We start from the raw sequence: 18,119 nt of genomic DNA, 5'->3' as shown, positions 1-18,119 counted from the left end.
CCCAAGGTGCTTTCTGCACCTTCCCACTGTTTCCACTAATTAACTGCCTCTTATTTTACAGAACCACCTCTGTGCAGAAAAGCAACCACCTTGTTTTCTATTCTGCTGCCTGAGACAACCACATCTTCCTCCTACACCCAAAGGCTCCCATGGAGAGCTCAGGTCAGTGTGGTGGGGGGAAAGGGGTCTAGTGAGCCTGCTGCCGAGTGGGGAAGGCCCTTCTCATGGGTGAGGATGCCTCTAGGGCTGGCAGGACCCCCTGCACGTAGACAGGCTGCAAGACCACAGTTCAGGGATCCTGCCTAAATGTGAGAACATCTTGAGAGTCGGACATCTACACGTATGCACGAGGCTCCAACTGCTTGCTGGACACTGAGCTTGACAATGGGAATAATGACAAGAATAGTCAAGATTTACTGCCAAATACTTGTGACTATTTAACAAAAACCTATATAGCACTTATAATGGATTGAGGAGGGATAAAAGCACTTGACAAATATTAACTCATTTAGTCTTGGTTAACCCCCTAAGATAGGGATTATTACTCTCCTTTTACAGAAGGGGAAATGGAGGCATGCCAGGGGCAGGTACTTTTCCCCCGTCACATAGCTATTGAGTGGTCAAATCAGGAGTGGAACCCAACGATCTAGCTCCCGTGTCTAGGCTTAATGATTTCAGTATGGATTGCCTTGCGCAAATGCCAGAAGGATTCTGTGAGGTGGGGCTAGCACCATGATTATCCTCATTTTTCTGAAAGGGAAACTGAGGCCTGGAGAGGTTGTATAATTTGCTCAAAGCCACACAGCTAGTAAGTGGCAAAGCCAGAACTGGGGCCTAGTCTGGCTGATTTCAAAGCCTGGACTCTTCACCCTATGTCAACTTGGGACAACAGGGAAAGATGACCGACCCCCAGCAAGGTGTGCATCATCTATTGGTCACCTGGAAAGTCAAAGATCACACCTTAGGCCACCAAGCCAAGACTCTAATTCCCCTAAAGATCCCTGTCCTGGGGAAGGGAAGGGCACCCCCTAGGCATCAGCTGCTCAGTTGTTAATATTCCTATGACATAAATTCTTTTGATGTCCATCCATCCATCCATCCACCCATCCATCCATCCATCGAGAGCCTCGTCCAATCAGAAGAAGCTCCACGGAGTCAGGCAACCCCAGTGAATCCTGGTGTTACAATATTCTGGGTCATCCATAACCAGCTGGGGTTTGGAGTGGGAGGCTTGGGATGGGGAAGCACTGTGAAAATCTCCTAAATACAGTCAGGCACTGCATATTGGCAACGTTTTGGTCAACGACGAGCCTTATAAATAGCAGTGGTCCCATGACAGAGTACCATATTTTTACTGTGCCTTTTCTATGTTTAGATACGTTTAGACACACAGAAACCATTGTGTTACAGTTGCCTACAGTACTCAGTGCAGTCACACACTGTGTAGGTTTGTCGCCTAGGTGTGTAGCAGGCTATGCCATGTAAGTTTGTGTAAGTGAGCTCTGCGATATCCATACACTGATGAAATTGCCCCATGACATATTTCTCAGAACATATCCCTGTAGTTAAGTGACACATGAAGGTATTTCAAATCTAACTTACTTTGCACTCACTTTAGAACAATAATTACATGCCATGCTGTCTTTTAGGAAAATAGGTGCACCAATAAAGGTTTGTTGTATATAAGCAATAGAAACTGATGTGGCCAATTTAATTTTTTTTAAACGTGGCCAAGCATCAAAGGAAAAGCTGAAGCACCAGACACTAGAAAGGGCAAGGAAAGCGTAGCCCTGCCACCAGGACAGAGAGAGGTAGGCAGTGTCCTTGGAGAGCACACCATGTGTCCTTCCCTCCTGGCCATACTCTGCCCAAGCCTGAGAGAGAGACAGAGACAGAGAGTATCAGTCCTTGGGCAGCCTGGTCCTGTGCCCACACCAAGGTTGAAGCTAAGTAGGCACCTGGGTCACAGAGTCCCACCAAGACTGCAATGAGCAGGGAGGGACGCTGGGCAAGTGAAGCCACTGACTTCCCCCTCCAAAGGTGTGGCAGAAGATTCCCAGATCCAATGGGTAAAAGGAAACATCCCCAAATCAGGATGATTGTCCTGGCAACTCAGAAGAGGAGTTCTCCCATCATGACCAGGACTGCAGTTGTCTTTCCACATTATGACTTTTTTTTTTTTTTTTGAGACGGAGTCTCTCTCTATCACCCAGACTGGAGTGCAATGGCGCCATCTAGGTTCACTGCAGCCTCCGCCTCCTGGGTTCCAGTGATTCTCCAGCCTCAACCTCCCAAGTAGCTGGGATTACAGGCGTGCACCACTGTGTCTGGCTAATTTTTCTGTATTTTTATTAGAGACGGGGTTTCACCATGTTGCCCAGGCTGATCTTGAACTCCTGACCTCAGGTGATATGCCTGCCTTGGCTTCCCGAGGTGCTGGAATTACAGGTGTGAGCCACCACGCCCGGCCTATGATTGTTTTTAACACTCTCCACCTTCCCACAGCTCTTGGAGTCCTCCCATCCTACAGTTAAGAAGAGGGGTACCTGAGAAGTAAAATATTTATTTCAGGGTATGCAAAAGAGCAATATTTCAGGGGCACCAAGCTGTTGTTATTTTGCCATGCCTGCAAACAGGGGTAAGATTGCAAAAGTTTTCCAAACAATCTGAGCCTTTATACTGCATAGGGGTAAGAGGATCAGGTGTAGGCTGGAAGAGGTGCATCTGGGTACTGGAGGCCCTCTAGGTGTGACTTTCTGTGATTGGAGAGGTAATATGCGACAAAGGTAAGGGCTCTAGACCTGGAATCTATCAAACAGGGAGAGAACAGTATTTGTCCTGCCAAACTCACAGGGTGCTTGTCAGAATCAAGTGAGATAAGACATTGGAAAACACTTTGCATATCCATGAGTCAGTCAGAGAACAGTAGCTGCTTTAAAAGCAAACGGCCTCAAATGTCAGAGGATTAAGACAAAACATGCTTATTCTTACTCTCACCACAGTCCAATTTGAGCTTCAAGCAGATAATGAGACTTATTCCGTCTTGTGGAAAGGGAGGAGGAGTATGGAGGACAATGCAGGGAACACAGGCTTGCGAGTGACATACATCACTTCCACCACATTCCATTGGCCAGAATGCAGTCACATGGCTTTTATCTAACTGCAGAGGAGTTTGGGAAATGCAGTATTGCTGTCTCTTGGCGACAAAAATGAACTTGGTTTGGTGAGCACATAGCATCACCTTACCACACCTATGGAAGACTCTCTGTGTGTACGCCTTTCAAGTGCTATTTAAATGTTACATATTCAAGGAGGTGAAAGATCTTTACAAGTACAAAACACTGCTAAAAAGAAATTATAGATGACATGAACAAATGGAAAACAATTCCAATGCTCATGGATTGGAAAAATCAATATTGTTAAAATGGCCATAACACCCAGAGCAATCTACAGATTCATTGCTATTCCTATCAAACTACCAATGTCATTTTTCACAGAACTAGAAAAAACTATTCTAAAATTTATATGGAACCAAAAAAGGGCCCAAATAGCCAAAGCAATCCTAAGTAAAAAGAACCAAGCTGGAGGCATCACATTATCTAACCTCAAACTATACTACAAGGCTACAGTAACCAAAACAGCATGGTACTAGTATAAAAATAGACACATAAAACAATGGAACACAATAGAGAATCCAGAAATAAAGCTACATGCCTACAGCCACCTGATCTTTGACCAAGCTGACAAACATAAGCAATGGGGAAAGAACTTTCTATTCAATAAATGGTACTGGGATAACTGGCTAGCCATGAGCAGAAGAATGAAACTGAACCACTACCCTTCCCATATATAAAAATTAACTCAAGATAGATTAAAGATTTAAATGTAAGACCTCAAACTATATGAACCCTAGGCAATACCATTCTAGACATCAATCTTGAGAAAGAATTTATGGACTAAGTCCTCAAAAGCAATTGCAACAAAAACAAAAATTGACAATTGGGACCTAACTACACTAAAAAGCTTCTTTTTGTTTTGTTTTGTTGAGATAGAGTCTCGCTCTGTTGCCCAGGCTAAAGTGTAGTGGCGCAATCTCAGCTCACTGCAATCTCCACCCCCCAGGTTTAAGTGATTCTCGTGCCTCAGCCTCCTGTGTAGCTGGGATCACAGGTGTGCATCATTACACCCAGCTAATTTTTGTATTTTTAGTAGAGATAGGATTTTGCCCTGTTAGCCAGTCTAGTCTCAAACTCCTGGCCTCAAGTGATCCGCCCCTCTCTGCCTCCCAAAGTGCTGGGATTACAGGCATGAGCTACCACACCTGGCCTACACTAAAGAGCTTCTGCACAGTAAAAGAAATTATCAACAGAGTAAACAGAGAAACTACAGAATGGGAGAAAATATTCACAAAGTATGCATTCCAACAGAGGTCTAATATCCACAATATATAAGGAATTTACACAACTGATTAAGCAAAAAACAAATAACCCCACTTAAAAAAATGGGCAAAAGACATGAACAGACACTTCTCAAAAGAAGACATACAAGCAGCCAACAAATATGGAAAAATGCTCTATGTTACTACTTATCAGAAACATGAAAATCAAAACCATCTCACAGCACTCAGAATGGCTACTAGTAAAAAGTCAAAAAACAACAGATGCTGGCAAGGCTGTGGAGTAAAGGGAATGCTTATACACTGTTGGTGAGAATGTAAACTAGTTTAGCCACTGTGGAAATCAGTTTGGAGATTTCACAAAGAACTTAAAACAGAGTTACCATTCGACCCAGCAATCCCACTACTGGGTATATATCCCCCAAGAAACAAATCATTCTATCAAAAAGACCCATGCACTTGCACATTCGTCGCAGCACTATTCACAATAGCAGAGACACAGAATCAACCTAGGTGCCCGTCAACAACAGACTGGATAAGGAAAATGTGTTGCGTATACAACATGGAATACTATGCAGCCATAAAAAAGGATGAAATCATATCCTTTGCTGCAACATGGATGGAGCTGGAAGCTACTACACTAAGCAAATTAATGCAGGAATGGAAAATCAAATACTGCATGTTCTCACTTACAGGTGGGAGCAAAACTTTGGGTACTCATGGACACAAAGATGGCAACAATAGAAACCGGGGGGGTACTAGAAAGGGGAGGGAGGGAAAGGGGAAAGCGTTGAAAAACTAGTTAGTTTGGATACTAGTACTACTCACAGGTGGGTACTATGAGTAGTACTATTATTAGTAATAGTACTCATAGTACCTAGGTGATGGGATCATCCATACTACAAACCTCAGCATCAAGCAATATACCCAGGTAACAAACCTGCACATGTACCTCTTGAACCTAAAATAAAAGTTAAAAATGTTTTAAATAAAAAACAAAAGCTTTAATATTCATAATAATATTAATACCTAATTAGTAATATCCCACATTCCTGGATGCAGAGGACGATAATAATAACGGATGCCATTTATCTATTGACTATTTGAGTCATCAAGGATGTCAGACCTGCATATCATATATGAACAATGCTGAGTCACTGGAGACACAGGAAATATCCCATTTCTTTCTTTCATTTAATCAAATCAAAACCAGCTTCAGTCTCTCATTTTCCAAGGTTAGGAAGAACTCTAGCATCATTCACTTGGAGTGCTTTCCCCTCTGTGGGAGTTTGTACAAGCTCGGGGTTTACAAAGTCTGGGTAGTTGGAAAAGGCTGTGGTCTCCAGTCCATGATGGCTGCAGCCACCAGAACTGCTTGGCCAAACTTGCAAGGTCCAGAGGGAGATAGAGCCTGCCTTGGGGGACAGTCTCATGCTCTGGTGAAGATGGCTCAGGAGACCTTTGCTGTGGCATCAGAGGCACAGGGTTCGTGCTTAGCGGCGCTCATCTGACCTTTGCCACCACTGGTAAACTTTGTCCCAGCTGGTCTGATTTTCCTCATTCCCTGGAACCCTATATCTCTTGTGCTCTCACAGTCTTAGGGCATCCAACCTCCACCCTTGAACTGGACCACTCTCCTCTTTAAAAGCATCAACCTTCTTCTGCACTTAGACAATCCAGCTTGATTGGCTCAGTCAACTTGCCCGGAGCCTGAGACTGAAGTGCCTCCAGGGGCCAGGCAGAGGATGTCAATGAGTGAGACCGAGGCGTGGGGAACTAGAAAGACCTAGAGAAGCTGTGCTCATCTAAGGGGGCAATTGCTCCCCACCCCCTACAATTGTCACATGTGAGAAGAATGCAGGTTCAGTGTCAACAGATTGTCAGATTTTCAAGAGATGCCAGAAACCCAAACTGTTTTGCAAAATCTCCTGACTTGTAAATGTTGGCAGCTACTTCATTGCTTTTTTTTTTTTTTTTAAAGACCCTATACAAGCCCAGACAAAACACACAGCAAGCCAGATGTGGACCAAAGCCTGAGAGTTTGTTTTAGCTACCCAGACGTTCAAAAACAAAATTTATTTGAAGTGGTCTCCCAGGGCTACTGGCAACTTCTCTATTTTTGTGTGAAACACAAAAACTCAACTTCCCTTGCAAAGCAAGGGGACCTAGTCTCAGAAGACAAAGGCTTGGCTGCGCTTCTGATGAGGGGAATGAGAGGAAATCACATTTGTCACAGTTTTCAGCCTTTCCATGCAAATATGCAATGGAAGACAGAATAAGAAAGAGAAAGAAGGAAGGAAAAAAGAAAGGAAGGAAGGGAAAGAGACAGCGAAGGAGGGAGGAGAAAGAAAAAAGACTTAGCACCAGCTAATGTTCTAATAACTCATCCTGCATTAACTCATTAAATCTTCATACAAGGTGGAAATGCATAGATGGAGGAAAGACTGTGACCAACCTTCAAGCCAAGATAAATGATTTCCTCGACAGTCTGGGGAGATGATGCTCTGCCCAGCAGAGGGACCAGGTGGGCAGATGCGGCTGTAACACCCTGTCCACGCTCAGCCTGGAGGATATTCAGGACCAGGCCCAGCCAGGGATAAGTGTCTTACAGGGGACATGTGAGAGCCAGGAAGAAAGTGGGGGCTTCAGGGATGTGACCCCCATAGGCGTTGCATGGGTCTGAGGAGGGGCCAGACCATAGGCACTAGCATCTATGGTGACTTGGCCTAAAAAAATTTTAACTCTTGGATTGCAATCTGCCCATTTTTAAACGTGTTATCTCTATTCTACTTACTTCCAAAGGAATCTGAGACAATTCAGATGTAGATTAAATAGAATATAAAGCAGGAGCACCAAAAAGGAACCAAGAAGAGAGATCCCTGTCACATGAGATGAGCTCATTTTTGAGACTGGGCCCCAATTTGACCGTAAGTTTCCTGATAGCCAAGTCAAAGAGGAACCCTTGAAGCACATGGTTTGTGTTGTCTGACAATCAGAGAATACACACTCACCTATAATGGCAAACTCTTGGTGGGAGCTAATTGCAAAGAGGAATTTATTGTGTGAGGAGTGTTTCCCATACTTCCTGTCTGAGTCCGGATCTGCCAAGAAGCAGACACCAAGTTCAAGGATTTATTTGGGGAAACACTGGTGTGACAGAAACGGAGAGGGACCTGGGAGAGCAGCTGTCAGACCCTGGTGCAAATCTGACTCCGAATGAAGGAGAAAAGGAAGAAGGAGCAGCGGAAATGCCTTGGACTGATGGGAGTCCAAGAAAAGCTCAGCAGGGCAGTTGGAGAAGCGTGAGCATCTCCTGGGGAAGGGCCTGCTTTAGAACCACTACCATACCCCGTATTGGCTGGGAAGTGTGGCTCAGCAGAAAGTGATGGATTTCACAGCTGTCTTAGTCTGTTTGCATTGCTATAATACAAAGGAACACCTGCAGTTGGGTAATTTGTAAAGAAAAGAGGTTTATTTGGCTCAGTGTTCTGCAGGCTGTACAAGAAGCAGAGTGCCAGCATTTGCTTCTGATAAGGGGCTCAGGGCTCAGGAAGCTTCCACTCCTGGTGGAAGGGGAGCCAGCATGTACAGATCACATGCTGAGAGATGAAGCAAGAGAGATGGGGAAGCTGACAGGCTCTTTTCAACAACCAGTTCTCAGGGGAGCTAATAGAATGAGAACTCACTCACTACCGCAAGGATGGCATTCATGAGGCATCCACCTCCATGGCCCTAACACCTCCCATTAGGCCCCACCTCCAACACTGGGGACCAAATTTCAACCTGAGATTTGGAGGGTCAAATATCCAAACCACTGCGACAGCACAGCAGCTGGGTACCTGCGTCCATTAAACTCCCGGTCGTGGGAGATGAGCGAGGTACATTCTCACAGCTACCACACTTCCCAAATGTCAGTTGCTTATTCTTGTACCACTTTCATGGTTTTTTTTTTCCATGTCAATGTACCACTGTTAAAGAAAAAATTTATTCTGACACTTGTTAAAATGGTAAGGAAGACTTATCCAAGACTATTGCATTAGGAAAGAGAAACCAGGCTTGACGTGGAATAAGGAAAAGCCAGTTGGGGATTTACAGCCAATGGGCAGAGTGAAGGGATCAGTGGATGGAAAATTTCTAAGAGGGGACATCAAGGGTTGGGGCATTCTTGCTAAACTGAGCTAACAGGACTCTTGCTAGAGGCAGGTCAAATTCTTGTACATGAAGGGGTGCAGGAGATATTAAGGGTGGGGGATTCCAACCTAAACTGATTTGGCAGGATTCTTGCTAAAATTGGGATGGGCAGGCCAAAGGCAGGAAAGGAGCCAAGGCTGAGGCCCGGTGAAGACGAGGGCTTAGAGGGGGCCGAGTAAATTTTGGTCAAGGAGAGAGTCTTTGTTATCACCTGTCCTGGTATGGATCTGACATGATTCTTCAAGTTGACTTTAGATTTTAGCTTTATACTTGGATGGGAGACTACCAGAAAACACAGGGTGCTGTAGGCTTCAAAAGAATAAATAAATAAAATAAATAAGTTTTAGCTTCATGCATGGATTGAGGAACTATTAAAAATAATGGCGAAGGCCAGGTGTGGTGGCTCACGCTTGTAATCCCAGAACTTTGGGAGGCCGAGGTGGGCGGATCACAAGGTCAGGAGATGGAGACCATCCTGGCTAACACGGTGAAACCCAGTCTGTACTAAAAATACAAAAAATTAGCCGGGCGTGGTGGCGGGCGCCTGTAGTCCCAGCTACTCAGGAGGCTGAGGCAGGAGAATGGCATGAACCCGGGAGGCGGAGCTTGCAGTGAGCCGAGATCCCACCACTGCACACCAGCCTGGGCGACAGAGTGAGACTCTGTCTCAAAATAATAATAATAATAATAATAATAACAAAAACTGCAATTACTTTTGCACCAACCTAATAGTTTTTAATATATATATTATATATATTTGGAGGATATATATATATTCCATACATATATTTGGAGGATATATATATTTCATATACATGTTTGGAGGATATATATTTATATATGTATTTGGAGGATATATATGTTTCATATACATATTTGGAGGATACATATATTTATATACATATTTGGAGGATATATATTTCATATACATATTTGGAGGATATATATATTTCATATACATGTTTGGAGGCATATATGTTTCATATATATATTTGGAGGATATATATTTCATATATATGAAAATACATATATGTATTTTCTAACATGCATTACAATAAATGCATAACCATTTAAATTTTAAGGTTGTTTGTATACCATCTAAAATTATCCTGCATACCACCAGTGGTACACATACTGCACTTTGGGAAATGCTGGTTTTACAAAGAACACAGAAATGTGGAAGGAAAGGCTATATTCCAGCCCCGGCTGGCATGCTGCCTGCCAGCTCTTAGTAGATTACTTCGGGCACCTCTTGAGGCTCAGAGAAATGGCTAAAGACATTCTCAGGAGGAATGGAGGTGGGACGAGGGTGAGGCTCAGTGGACTGAGTTTCCTCCCACCCCTACTACTTCCCAGACATGGAGCTGGACCTCCAGAGGAGCGTGCAGGCTGTGCTCCGGGAGCTCAGCACCCAGGCCCCTGCCCTGCAGAGCAACCAAGGTAAGAGCCAGCTGGCAGCAGCGACTGGTCCCTCTGACCTCCACCCAACCCCAGCCAACAATACACACACATACAGGAAAGGGCCCGGCCTGGAGCTCACAGGGCAAGGGTCTTCTCGCCAAACCCCTTTCCTGCTGGAAATACCTAGAGCCTGAAGCACTGAGAAGGCTTCTCTGCTCCCTAGTTCAACCCTCCCAGCAACTGCCACAGAGCACATTGGGGATCTGCCACCATTTTTCTTTCCTTTTTTTTTTCTTTTGTTTTTGAGATGGAGTCTCACTCTGTCACCCGGGCTGGAGTGCAGTGGCGCAAACTCAGCTCACCGCAACCTCTGCCTCCCCGGTTCAAGTGATCCGCCTGCCTCAGCCTCCCGAGTAGCTGACATTACAGGCATGCGTCACCACGCCTGCTAATTTTTGTATTTTTAGTAGAGATGAGGTTTCACCATGTTGACCAGGCTGGTCTGGAACTCCTGACCTCAAGTGATCTGCCTGCCTCAGCCTCCCAAAGTGCTGGGATTACAGGCATGAGCCATGGCACCCAGCCTGCCACCCTCTTTGTTAACCACCTTCCCTAGCTTCACTTTCAAACCTAATTCCCCTCAGCACTCCAGGCCTGCAGGACTTCCAGAATGTGGCTTGGGGCACACACCTGCAAACACTGCTGCTCTGTGATCCACACGCATACACCTGTCACAATCTGTCCCCACTGGTGTCCCACCTGCCTTCCTTTCTGCCCTGGGAATTCACTGTCCACAAAGGGCTACAGATCAGAACTCCCGCCTTGGGAGGAGCCCACCCAGGTGCCCAGGTGCACCTGGAGCCAAGCGCTGGTGGCAGGGTCAGACCTGTGGCTGGTTGGAGCTGCGGCTGGGGCTCCAGGGCTCAGGGTCCTGCTCAGAGGGGTCTCCTCTGAGAGCTCCTTCCCACCTGGTCATGCTGGGCTCCCCTTTCTCCTGGCCCAGGCATGTGGAGGTGGTCCCTGCACAAGAAGGTCGAGCGAGATCCTGGTAAGAGCCCGGCGCTGGTCCGCATTCTGCTCAGAGAACTGGAGAAGGTGAGTTCCTGGACCTCAGGAAGGAAGACGGGGATGGAAGGAAGAGAGGGGCCAGTTGGGCAGGGGCTCAGTCCTGGCAGCTGTATGTCTCCCAAGCTTTGGTCGCCTGCATGATTTTTATCATATGCATCTCCCTCCTGTACTTTTACGTAAGCAACATTTTCTTTACATCGACTCTCATTGTGTTACTTGAATAAACATCTTTCAAAAAGAAGCGCCATAATGCGACCACAAATGGAAAATCCATATCACTTGTCAGAAACAGAAGGTGCTTATACACATCAATATACGATTATTGACGTTTCTCAAAACTATCCTCGGGCCACCTACATTATCCTCCACATTACCCAATGTCGTGCTTGCAGCTGTTTGGGAAACACTGCATTCAAGGGTGGCTCCAAGCTGGGGACTTGTTTGTTGCTTTGCTGCGACTCCTACCCTAATTGAATTTGGCCCCTCACCTGCAGAGTTCTCTGAGGCCTCCCCGATGCTCCTACACCCTCCCCGAGGGGCTTCCTCACCTGTGTGCCCTTCCCTCGCCACTCCTCTATCCAGAGCAGACAATGGCCCTTTGCTCTCCCCCTGGCTGCCTTCCACCCCATCTCCTGCCCACCCCCTGCCTAGACTGCCTCCTGCTAGGAGGTGGGGAGTCCCCCAGCCCAATACCTGTCACGTGATCTCCTGTTTTCCAGGCGGAAAGCGAGGACCTCCGGCATGTCATCATTCCCTTGCTGCACACTGTAATGTACGTGCTCACCAAGGTGAGCCGGGGACTGAGGTCGAGGTGGTACTGGTGACCTGCACGTGGCTGGGCCGGACACTGTCCTTTCCCCTTAGTGGGCAGTCAGTCTCTGCCAGGATGAGCCTAGAAAATCCCTTGGATTACCTGCCCTAAACTGGCTTCTAAGCGCCAGCCACCCCCTTTCCCTCCTATATGGAGAGAGAAGTTTGGAGAGACGATGGCCTTGAATGGCAGGATGAGGTCTTTGCATTTGCTCCTGTGTGCGGTGCGACAGGAGACACCGCTGATCCCTACACAGAGCAGAGACATGATACAGATGCGGTGAATGTTTCAGGAAGAGTAATCGGGAGCTGTGTGTTGTCGCAGGGGGTGGGAGTGGTGGTTAAGGAAGGCAGGAAGAGCAAGTCTGGGGTTGCCGGAGAGTCCAGGGTCAAGACGGGGCTTAGCTCCGGCAGAGGCAGAGGGCACACGGAGGTGGGGAGGGAGAGGGGGGCCTCCTGGGCACTGTGGAGCCCAGGCCTGTGGGATGCAAGGAGGAGCAAAGGAGACTGAGGAAGTGCCTCCGAGGTTTTGAGCCTGGAGAACCGCAGGAATGTGCTTCCCTGATAGAGCAGGAGGGCTGGGAGGAAGTTGATTTGCTTGCAGAATTGATGCAATGAATTTTTATCTTGGTAAGTTGGGGCGGGGTGACAAAGGGATGTCTTACAGGTGCTGGGAGAAGAGGCTGGAAGGTGTGGGTTTGGGAGAGAGCTGTGAGCCCAGGTCTGGCTGTTAGGCCTGACCTTCCACCTCTTCTCCCAAGTCCCTCCCCGGAAACTCCCCTGGGACCCTTCACCTCCCCCTCCTCCTTCTCACCTCCCCCTTCTCCCTCTCGCCTCCCCCTCCTCCCTCTCGCCTCCCCCTCCTCCCTCCCGCCTCCCCCTCCTCCCTCCCGCCTCCCCCTCCTCCCTCCCACCTCCCCCTCCTCCCTCTCACCTCCCCCTCCTCCCTCTCACCCAGGCCACAGGAATCACAGAGGAGCTCTACCAGAGAATCTATGCCTTTTGCACGAGGTTACTGACCCTGCCCACCCCCTACTGCACAGTCGCCCTGGACTGCGCGATAAGGCTGAAAACAGAGACGGCTGTCCCAGGTGAGAGTCACCGGGCATCTTTGTCTCCCATGCTGCACCTCCAACACTGCCCAGGGTCTTTCCTTTTTCTCCAGGATACCAGGGGGCTCAAAAGCCTCCACACCTTCTGTAGGAAGGTGGAGAATGGGAATCAGAGACTTGGGGGCTGGTTGGCCAAAGTGGTCTGGTTTGCAGGGACCCTCTACCAAAGGATGGTCATTGCCGAACAGAACTTGATGAATGAACTGTATCCCTACCAGGAGAGGTGAGTGGCCCCAGAAAAACTGCTCCCTTCAGCCTCCTAAAAGTGTTGTGGCGTTAGTGACTGCTCCCTGGCAGGAGGACAGAAGAGGAGGCTGGATTAAGAAGAGCCCTAGCAGAACTCCCCAGCCATGGCATTTGTCCAGCAGTGGAGTGCGTTTGCGGTTCAAGGTTGGCGCCATATTGTTTTCTGGAGACCACTGAACACAGCATAGGTCTTTCTTCTGAGGCTGGATTCGAAGCTACCTTGCTCACGTGCAGAAGGTGGACATGACCTCGGGGCCACTTTGGAGCTCTGTCATTCCACCTCCATCCTGCCCTTGGCCATGATGCAGCATCGTACCAGCCAGGCAGCCAGAGGAGACTCCAGAATAGCCATAGCGGAGGGGCTCAGGTGCAGGTGCACAATGAAGCCCGAGGGCTTCCATGGGAGACTCCCAGCCCCTTAGATAAGACTGAGGAAGTGTCCCCTGCTTGTGCTGGGGAGAGGAGTGAAGAAATTGGGAGTGGCACCTCCCTTTTCTGCAGGCACCTCCACTAACTTGGCCCTGAAAGACATAGCTTGAGTTTGGGGTGTGAGGTACTATGTTCATGAAAGATGCAAGGATGCCCAGGGCACCCAGAGGACTTAGCATGGGAGAGGTGGGGAGACACAGTGGGTGAGGAGGAGGGAGTAGGGGAGATCGGCTCTCTGGTGTGATAAGAGTGATGAGAGAAGAGGGGATCCACGCAGAGCTCAGAATTCCAGTTCTGGCAGGAAGGATTTAGAGTCCCTCCTACAGGGTGACCTGGTCCCTGGGCCAGGATGCTGAGAGAGGGAGCAGGATTGAGGCTGGAACTTTCCTAGACATGGGACTAGGCCTGCTGTCTTCTGTGGACAGTGATTAGAGCTGCCCCTCTAGAAGGGCTGTGCATGCTCTTATTTGCCACAGTCCTCACCACTCCCTATTGTCATTCCACCTAGAGACTTTCGAATCTGAGACTCCTCTTTTCAGCAGGATTAAATTACTTGGGGGTGCTGCACAGCTCTGAGAGTGCCCATCCAGTGGCCCCTCTCCCATTAGTTACTATCGATCCCACCTCTCCCCCTGCCTCTGCCCTCAGAGTGTTCCTCTTCGTGGATCCCGAGCTGGTGTCTGCCTCCGTGTGCAGTGCTCTGCTACTGGAGATCGAGGCGGCCCAGGAGCAGCAGACACCAGAGGCCTGCATGCGCCACGTGGTCTCCCACGCCCTGCAGGCGGCTCTGGGGGAAGCCTGTCACGCAGGCGCTCTGCACAGGAAGCTGCAGGTAATGGCCCTGCCTGCAGTCCCTTGTCAGTTCCAGCCCTGGTCCCTGGATGCCCGTACCAGCAGCTCACCCTGCTCTTCCTCCTTCTCCTGTTTCACATCACCTTTTCCCCCAAATCAAAAATTCATACATTTTGGCTGGGCACGGTGGCTCCCACCTGTAACCCCAGCACTTTGAGAGGCTGAAGCGGGCGTATCACCTGAGGTCAGGAGTTCGAGACCAGCCTGGCCAACATGGCGAAACCCGGTCTCTACTAAAAATACAAAAACTAACTGGCCGTGGTGGCACATGCCTGTAATCCCAGCTACTCAGGAGGCTGAGGCAGGAGAATAGCTTGAACCTGGGAGGTGGAGGTTGCAGTGAGCCAAGGTTGTGCCACTGCACTCCAGCCTGGGTGACAGAGCGAGACTCCATTTCAAAAAAAAACAAAACACAATAATAAGATATAAGATAACGCCAGTATTCCTAGCAGCAGGGTGAATGAGTGTCTCCGTCCTGAAAGCAGGAATCTGGGTCACCACAACAGTAGCTACTACATCATCTCACTCAGAGTCAAAGCCAAAGTGATTGCAATGACCTATAAGAGCCTGGTGTGGTGGCTCATGCCTATAATCCCAGGTACTTGGGAGACTGAGGCAGGAGGATTGCTTGAGGCCAGGAGTTTGAGACCAGCCTGGGCAACATAGTGAGACCCCATTTCTACGAAAAATTTTTAAAAATGCCAGGCGTAGTGACATGTGTTTGCAGTCCCAGCTACTCAGAAGGCAAGAGGATCACTTGAGCCAAGTTTGAGGCTGCAGTGAGCTTTGATTGTACCACTGCACTCTAGCCTGGGCCACAGAGAGGCACCCCATCTCTAAAAATAAAACTGTCTACAAGAACCTCATCCTGAGGGCCTTGATCTGTTCCCACCTCTCTTCATTTCCTCTCTGGCCTGTCTCCTAACTTTCCCTCTCATTTCCTCTGCTCCAGCTAAATAAGCCTCTTCATTTTTCTCCCAACATGCGCACGCCTGACACAGTTGCACCCCAGGGCCTTTGCACTCACTGCTCCCTATGCTTGGAACGTTCTCTCAGATACCTGCATGACTCACTCTTTCACTTCAAGTCTTCACTTTTTTTTTTTTTTTTTGAGATGGGGTCTGGCTCTGTCGCCCAGGCTGGAGTGCAGTGGCGCAATCTCAGCTCACTGCAAGCTCCGCCTCCCAGGTTCACGCCATTCTCCTGCCTCAGCCTCCTGAGTAGCCAGGACTACAGTTGCCCGCCACCACACCCGGCTAATTTTTTGTATTTTTAGTAGAGACGGGGTTTCATCGTGTTAGCCAGGATGGTCTTCATCTCCTGACCTTGTGATCCACCCGCCTTGGCCTCCCAAAGTGCCAGGATTACATACGTGAGCCACTATGCCTGGCCAAGTCTTTACTTAAAAGTTACTTTCAACCGGGTGCAGTGGCTCACGCCTATAATCCCAACACTTTGGGAGGCCAAGACGGGCAGATCACTAGGTCAGGAGATGGAGACCATCCTGGCCAACACGGTGAAACCCTGTCTCTACTAAAAATACAAAAATTAGCTGGATGTGGTGGTGTGTGCCTGTAGTCCCAGCTACTCGGGAGGCTGAGGCAGGAGAATCGCTTGAACCTGGGAGGCAGAGATTGCAATGAGCCAAGATCATACCACTGCACTCCAGCCTGGGCGACAGAGCGAGACTCCGTCTCAAAAAAAAAAAAAAAAAAAGTCACTTTCTCAGGGAGGCTTCCCAGATCTCACAATTTAAATAATTTAGCCCCTCCCTCAAATTCCACATCCTCCTTCTCTGCTTTATTTTCTCTTTGGTACTTATTGTTGTTATGTACCATACCATAAATTTTACTTATTTTGTTGATTGCCCGCTCCTCTTGCCATATACACACGACAATAGGAGCTCCCAAATTTTTGTCTTTTCGTTTGCTGCTGTTATCCCAGCCCCTAGAACAACGCCTGGTGCAGTGAGCTGTTCTAAGTGCTGGAGATGCAGCTGTGAACGAAACACAGAATTCCCTGACTCCCTGGAGTTCACAATCTAGTGGGGGCTAGAACATGGATCCAAGTGCTGGGTGACGCTTTCAGGAGGTGGGCGTCAGTGGCCATCTCTGCCTCTCTGGGTAACAGATGATACAGACCAGCAGTCTCCCCCTAATAGCATGTGAGGGGCAGAGGGGAACCCCCACTTGCAGGGCAGGTGTGGGGCCCTGAATGTGAGATCCAGAAGCCTTGGGGGGAAGCTCTGCCAGTCCACCAGGGGCAGCGGGGAGGTGTCACCTTGGGCTGCCAGAGCCCTGTGGACTTGGCTTAGGAGCTGGGGTGCATGGGCGCTGGGCCAAGACCCAGGCTCTGCGCCCCTCCCGGACAGGCCAGCCCTCCCCGCACCCTGGAGCAGTATTTCCACGCCGTGGTGGCCGCCGTGGAGCAGATGGCCAGTGAGGCCAGCCCGAGCCGGGAGGGACACGTGGAGAGGCTGGAGGAGATTTACTGCTCGCTGCTGGGGCCCGCGGCGGGGCGCAGAGGTGGTAAGCGATGGGCGATTGGGGGACCCTGCCAAGGGCCCCGCGGGCGCAGCTCACTGCACCGCAGGGGGCGCCAGAGAGCAGCACCGGACCTGCCTCTGTCTGGGTGCCTGGCTGACTCCCAGGAGCCTGGGGACTGGGGGCAGCCTGCGGATTTGGTAAGACCAGGACTAAGAAGGCCGGTAATTAGGCCGGGAGCGGTGGTTCACGCCTGTTATCTCAGCATTTTGGGAGGCCGAGGCAGGCGGATCACCTGAGATCAGGAGATCGAGACCAGCCTAGCCAATATGATGAAACCCACTAAAGTAGAGGGTTTAGTCTCTACTAAAAAAAAAAAAAAACAAAAAAAACAAAAAACAGTCACCCGGGCGTGGTCGTGGGCGCCTGCAGTCCCAGCTACTCGGGATGCTGAGTTAGGAGAATCACTTGAACCCAGGAGGCGGAGGTTGCAGTGAGCTGTGATTGCACCACTGTACTCCAGCCTGGGCGGCAGAGTGAAACTCTATCTCAAAAAAAAAAAAAAAAAAAAAAAAAAAGGCGGGAAATTTGGTTGTGATAACAGCTGTTGCCCACAGAGCCCCTACTATACTCCAGTTGCTGTTCTAATCACCTTACATATATTTAAATATATTGCCTATACTGTATTAAATCAATGAAACCTCACAGTCAACTTATAAGCTAGAAACTATTATTATCCCCATTTTACAGAGGACGAAACTGAGTTAGAAAGAAGTTAAATATCTTGCCCAAGATCACCCAAGGCAGTAAGTGGCAAAGGCAAGATACAAATCCAGGCTGTCTAGTTCACCACTCAGCTGTAGTAATCAAAGGATTTGACCGTCCAAGGACCAGAGTATCTAAAAGAGCAGATGAGTCAACATCGTCTATATCTGGTATCATAGAGTTTTACTCCTCACCCTTCCCTATTTGCATATTTATAAGATAACGCCTTATCTTATGCAAGGCATGATGTAGGTAAGATAATGCCTACCCTGACTCAAGCCTCATGTGGATGGGGGCATCTGAAATAGCCCAGAGAAACATTCCAACTATGTGTTTCCTGGCTGTTGTAGGATGGTTCTGATTTGG

The 18,119-nt window shown here is 48.6% G+C and overlaps 1 protein-coding gene across 1 annotated transcript in view; it reads left to right on the top strand.

Annotated features, from left to right (window-relative positions):
* PIK3R6 (phosphoinositide-3-kinase regulatory subunit 6) overlaps window positions 1-18,119 on the top strand; it is a 65,929-nt gene that overhangs the window by 18,964 nt on the left and 28,846 nt on the right. The window contains exons 2-9 of the mRNA XM_008010318.3: window positions 62-162; window positions 9,944-10,027; window positions 10,992-11,083; window positions 11,776-11,844; window positions 12,825-12,957; window positions 13,132-13,201; window positions 14,302-14,485; window positions 16,877-17,033. Coding sequence (XP_008008509.3) covers window positions 150-162; window positions 9,944-10,027; window positions 10,992-11,083; window positions 11,776-11,844; window positions 12,825-12,957; window positions 13,132-13,201; window positions 14,302-14,485; window positions 16,877-17,033 — 802 coding nt within the window. The 5' untranslated portion in view covers window positions 62-149. The remainder of the gene's footprint in view (window positions 1-61; window positions 163-9,943; window positions 10,028-10,991; window positions 11,084-11,775; window positions 11,845-12,824; window positions 12,958-13,131; window positions 13,202-14,301; window positions 14,486-16,876; window positions 17,034-18,119) is intronic.

The sequence above is a fragment of the Chlorocebus sabaeus genome, chromosome 16, assembly GCF_047675955.1.
Source record: "Chlorocebus sabaeus isolate Y175 chromosome 16, mChlSab1.0.hap1, whole genome shotgun sequence".
Lineage (NCBI taxonomy): Eukaryota > Metazoa > Chordata > Mammalia > Primates > Cercopithecidae > Chlorocebus > Chlorocebus sabaeus.
This window is presented reverse-complemented; position numbering and strand designations above follow the sequence as displayed.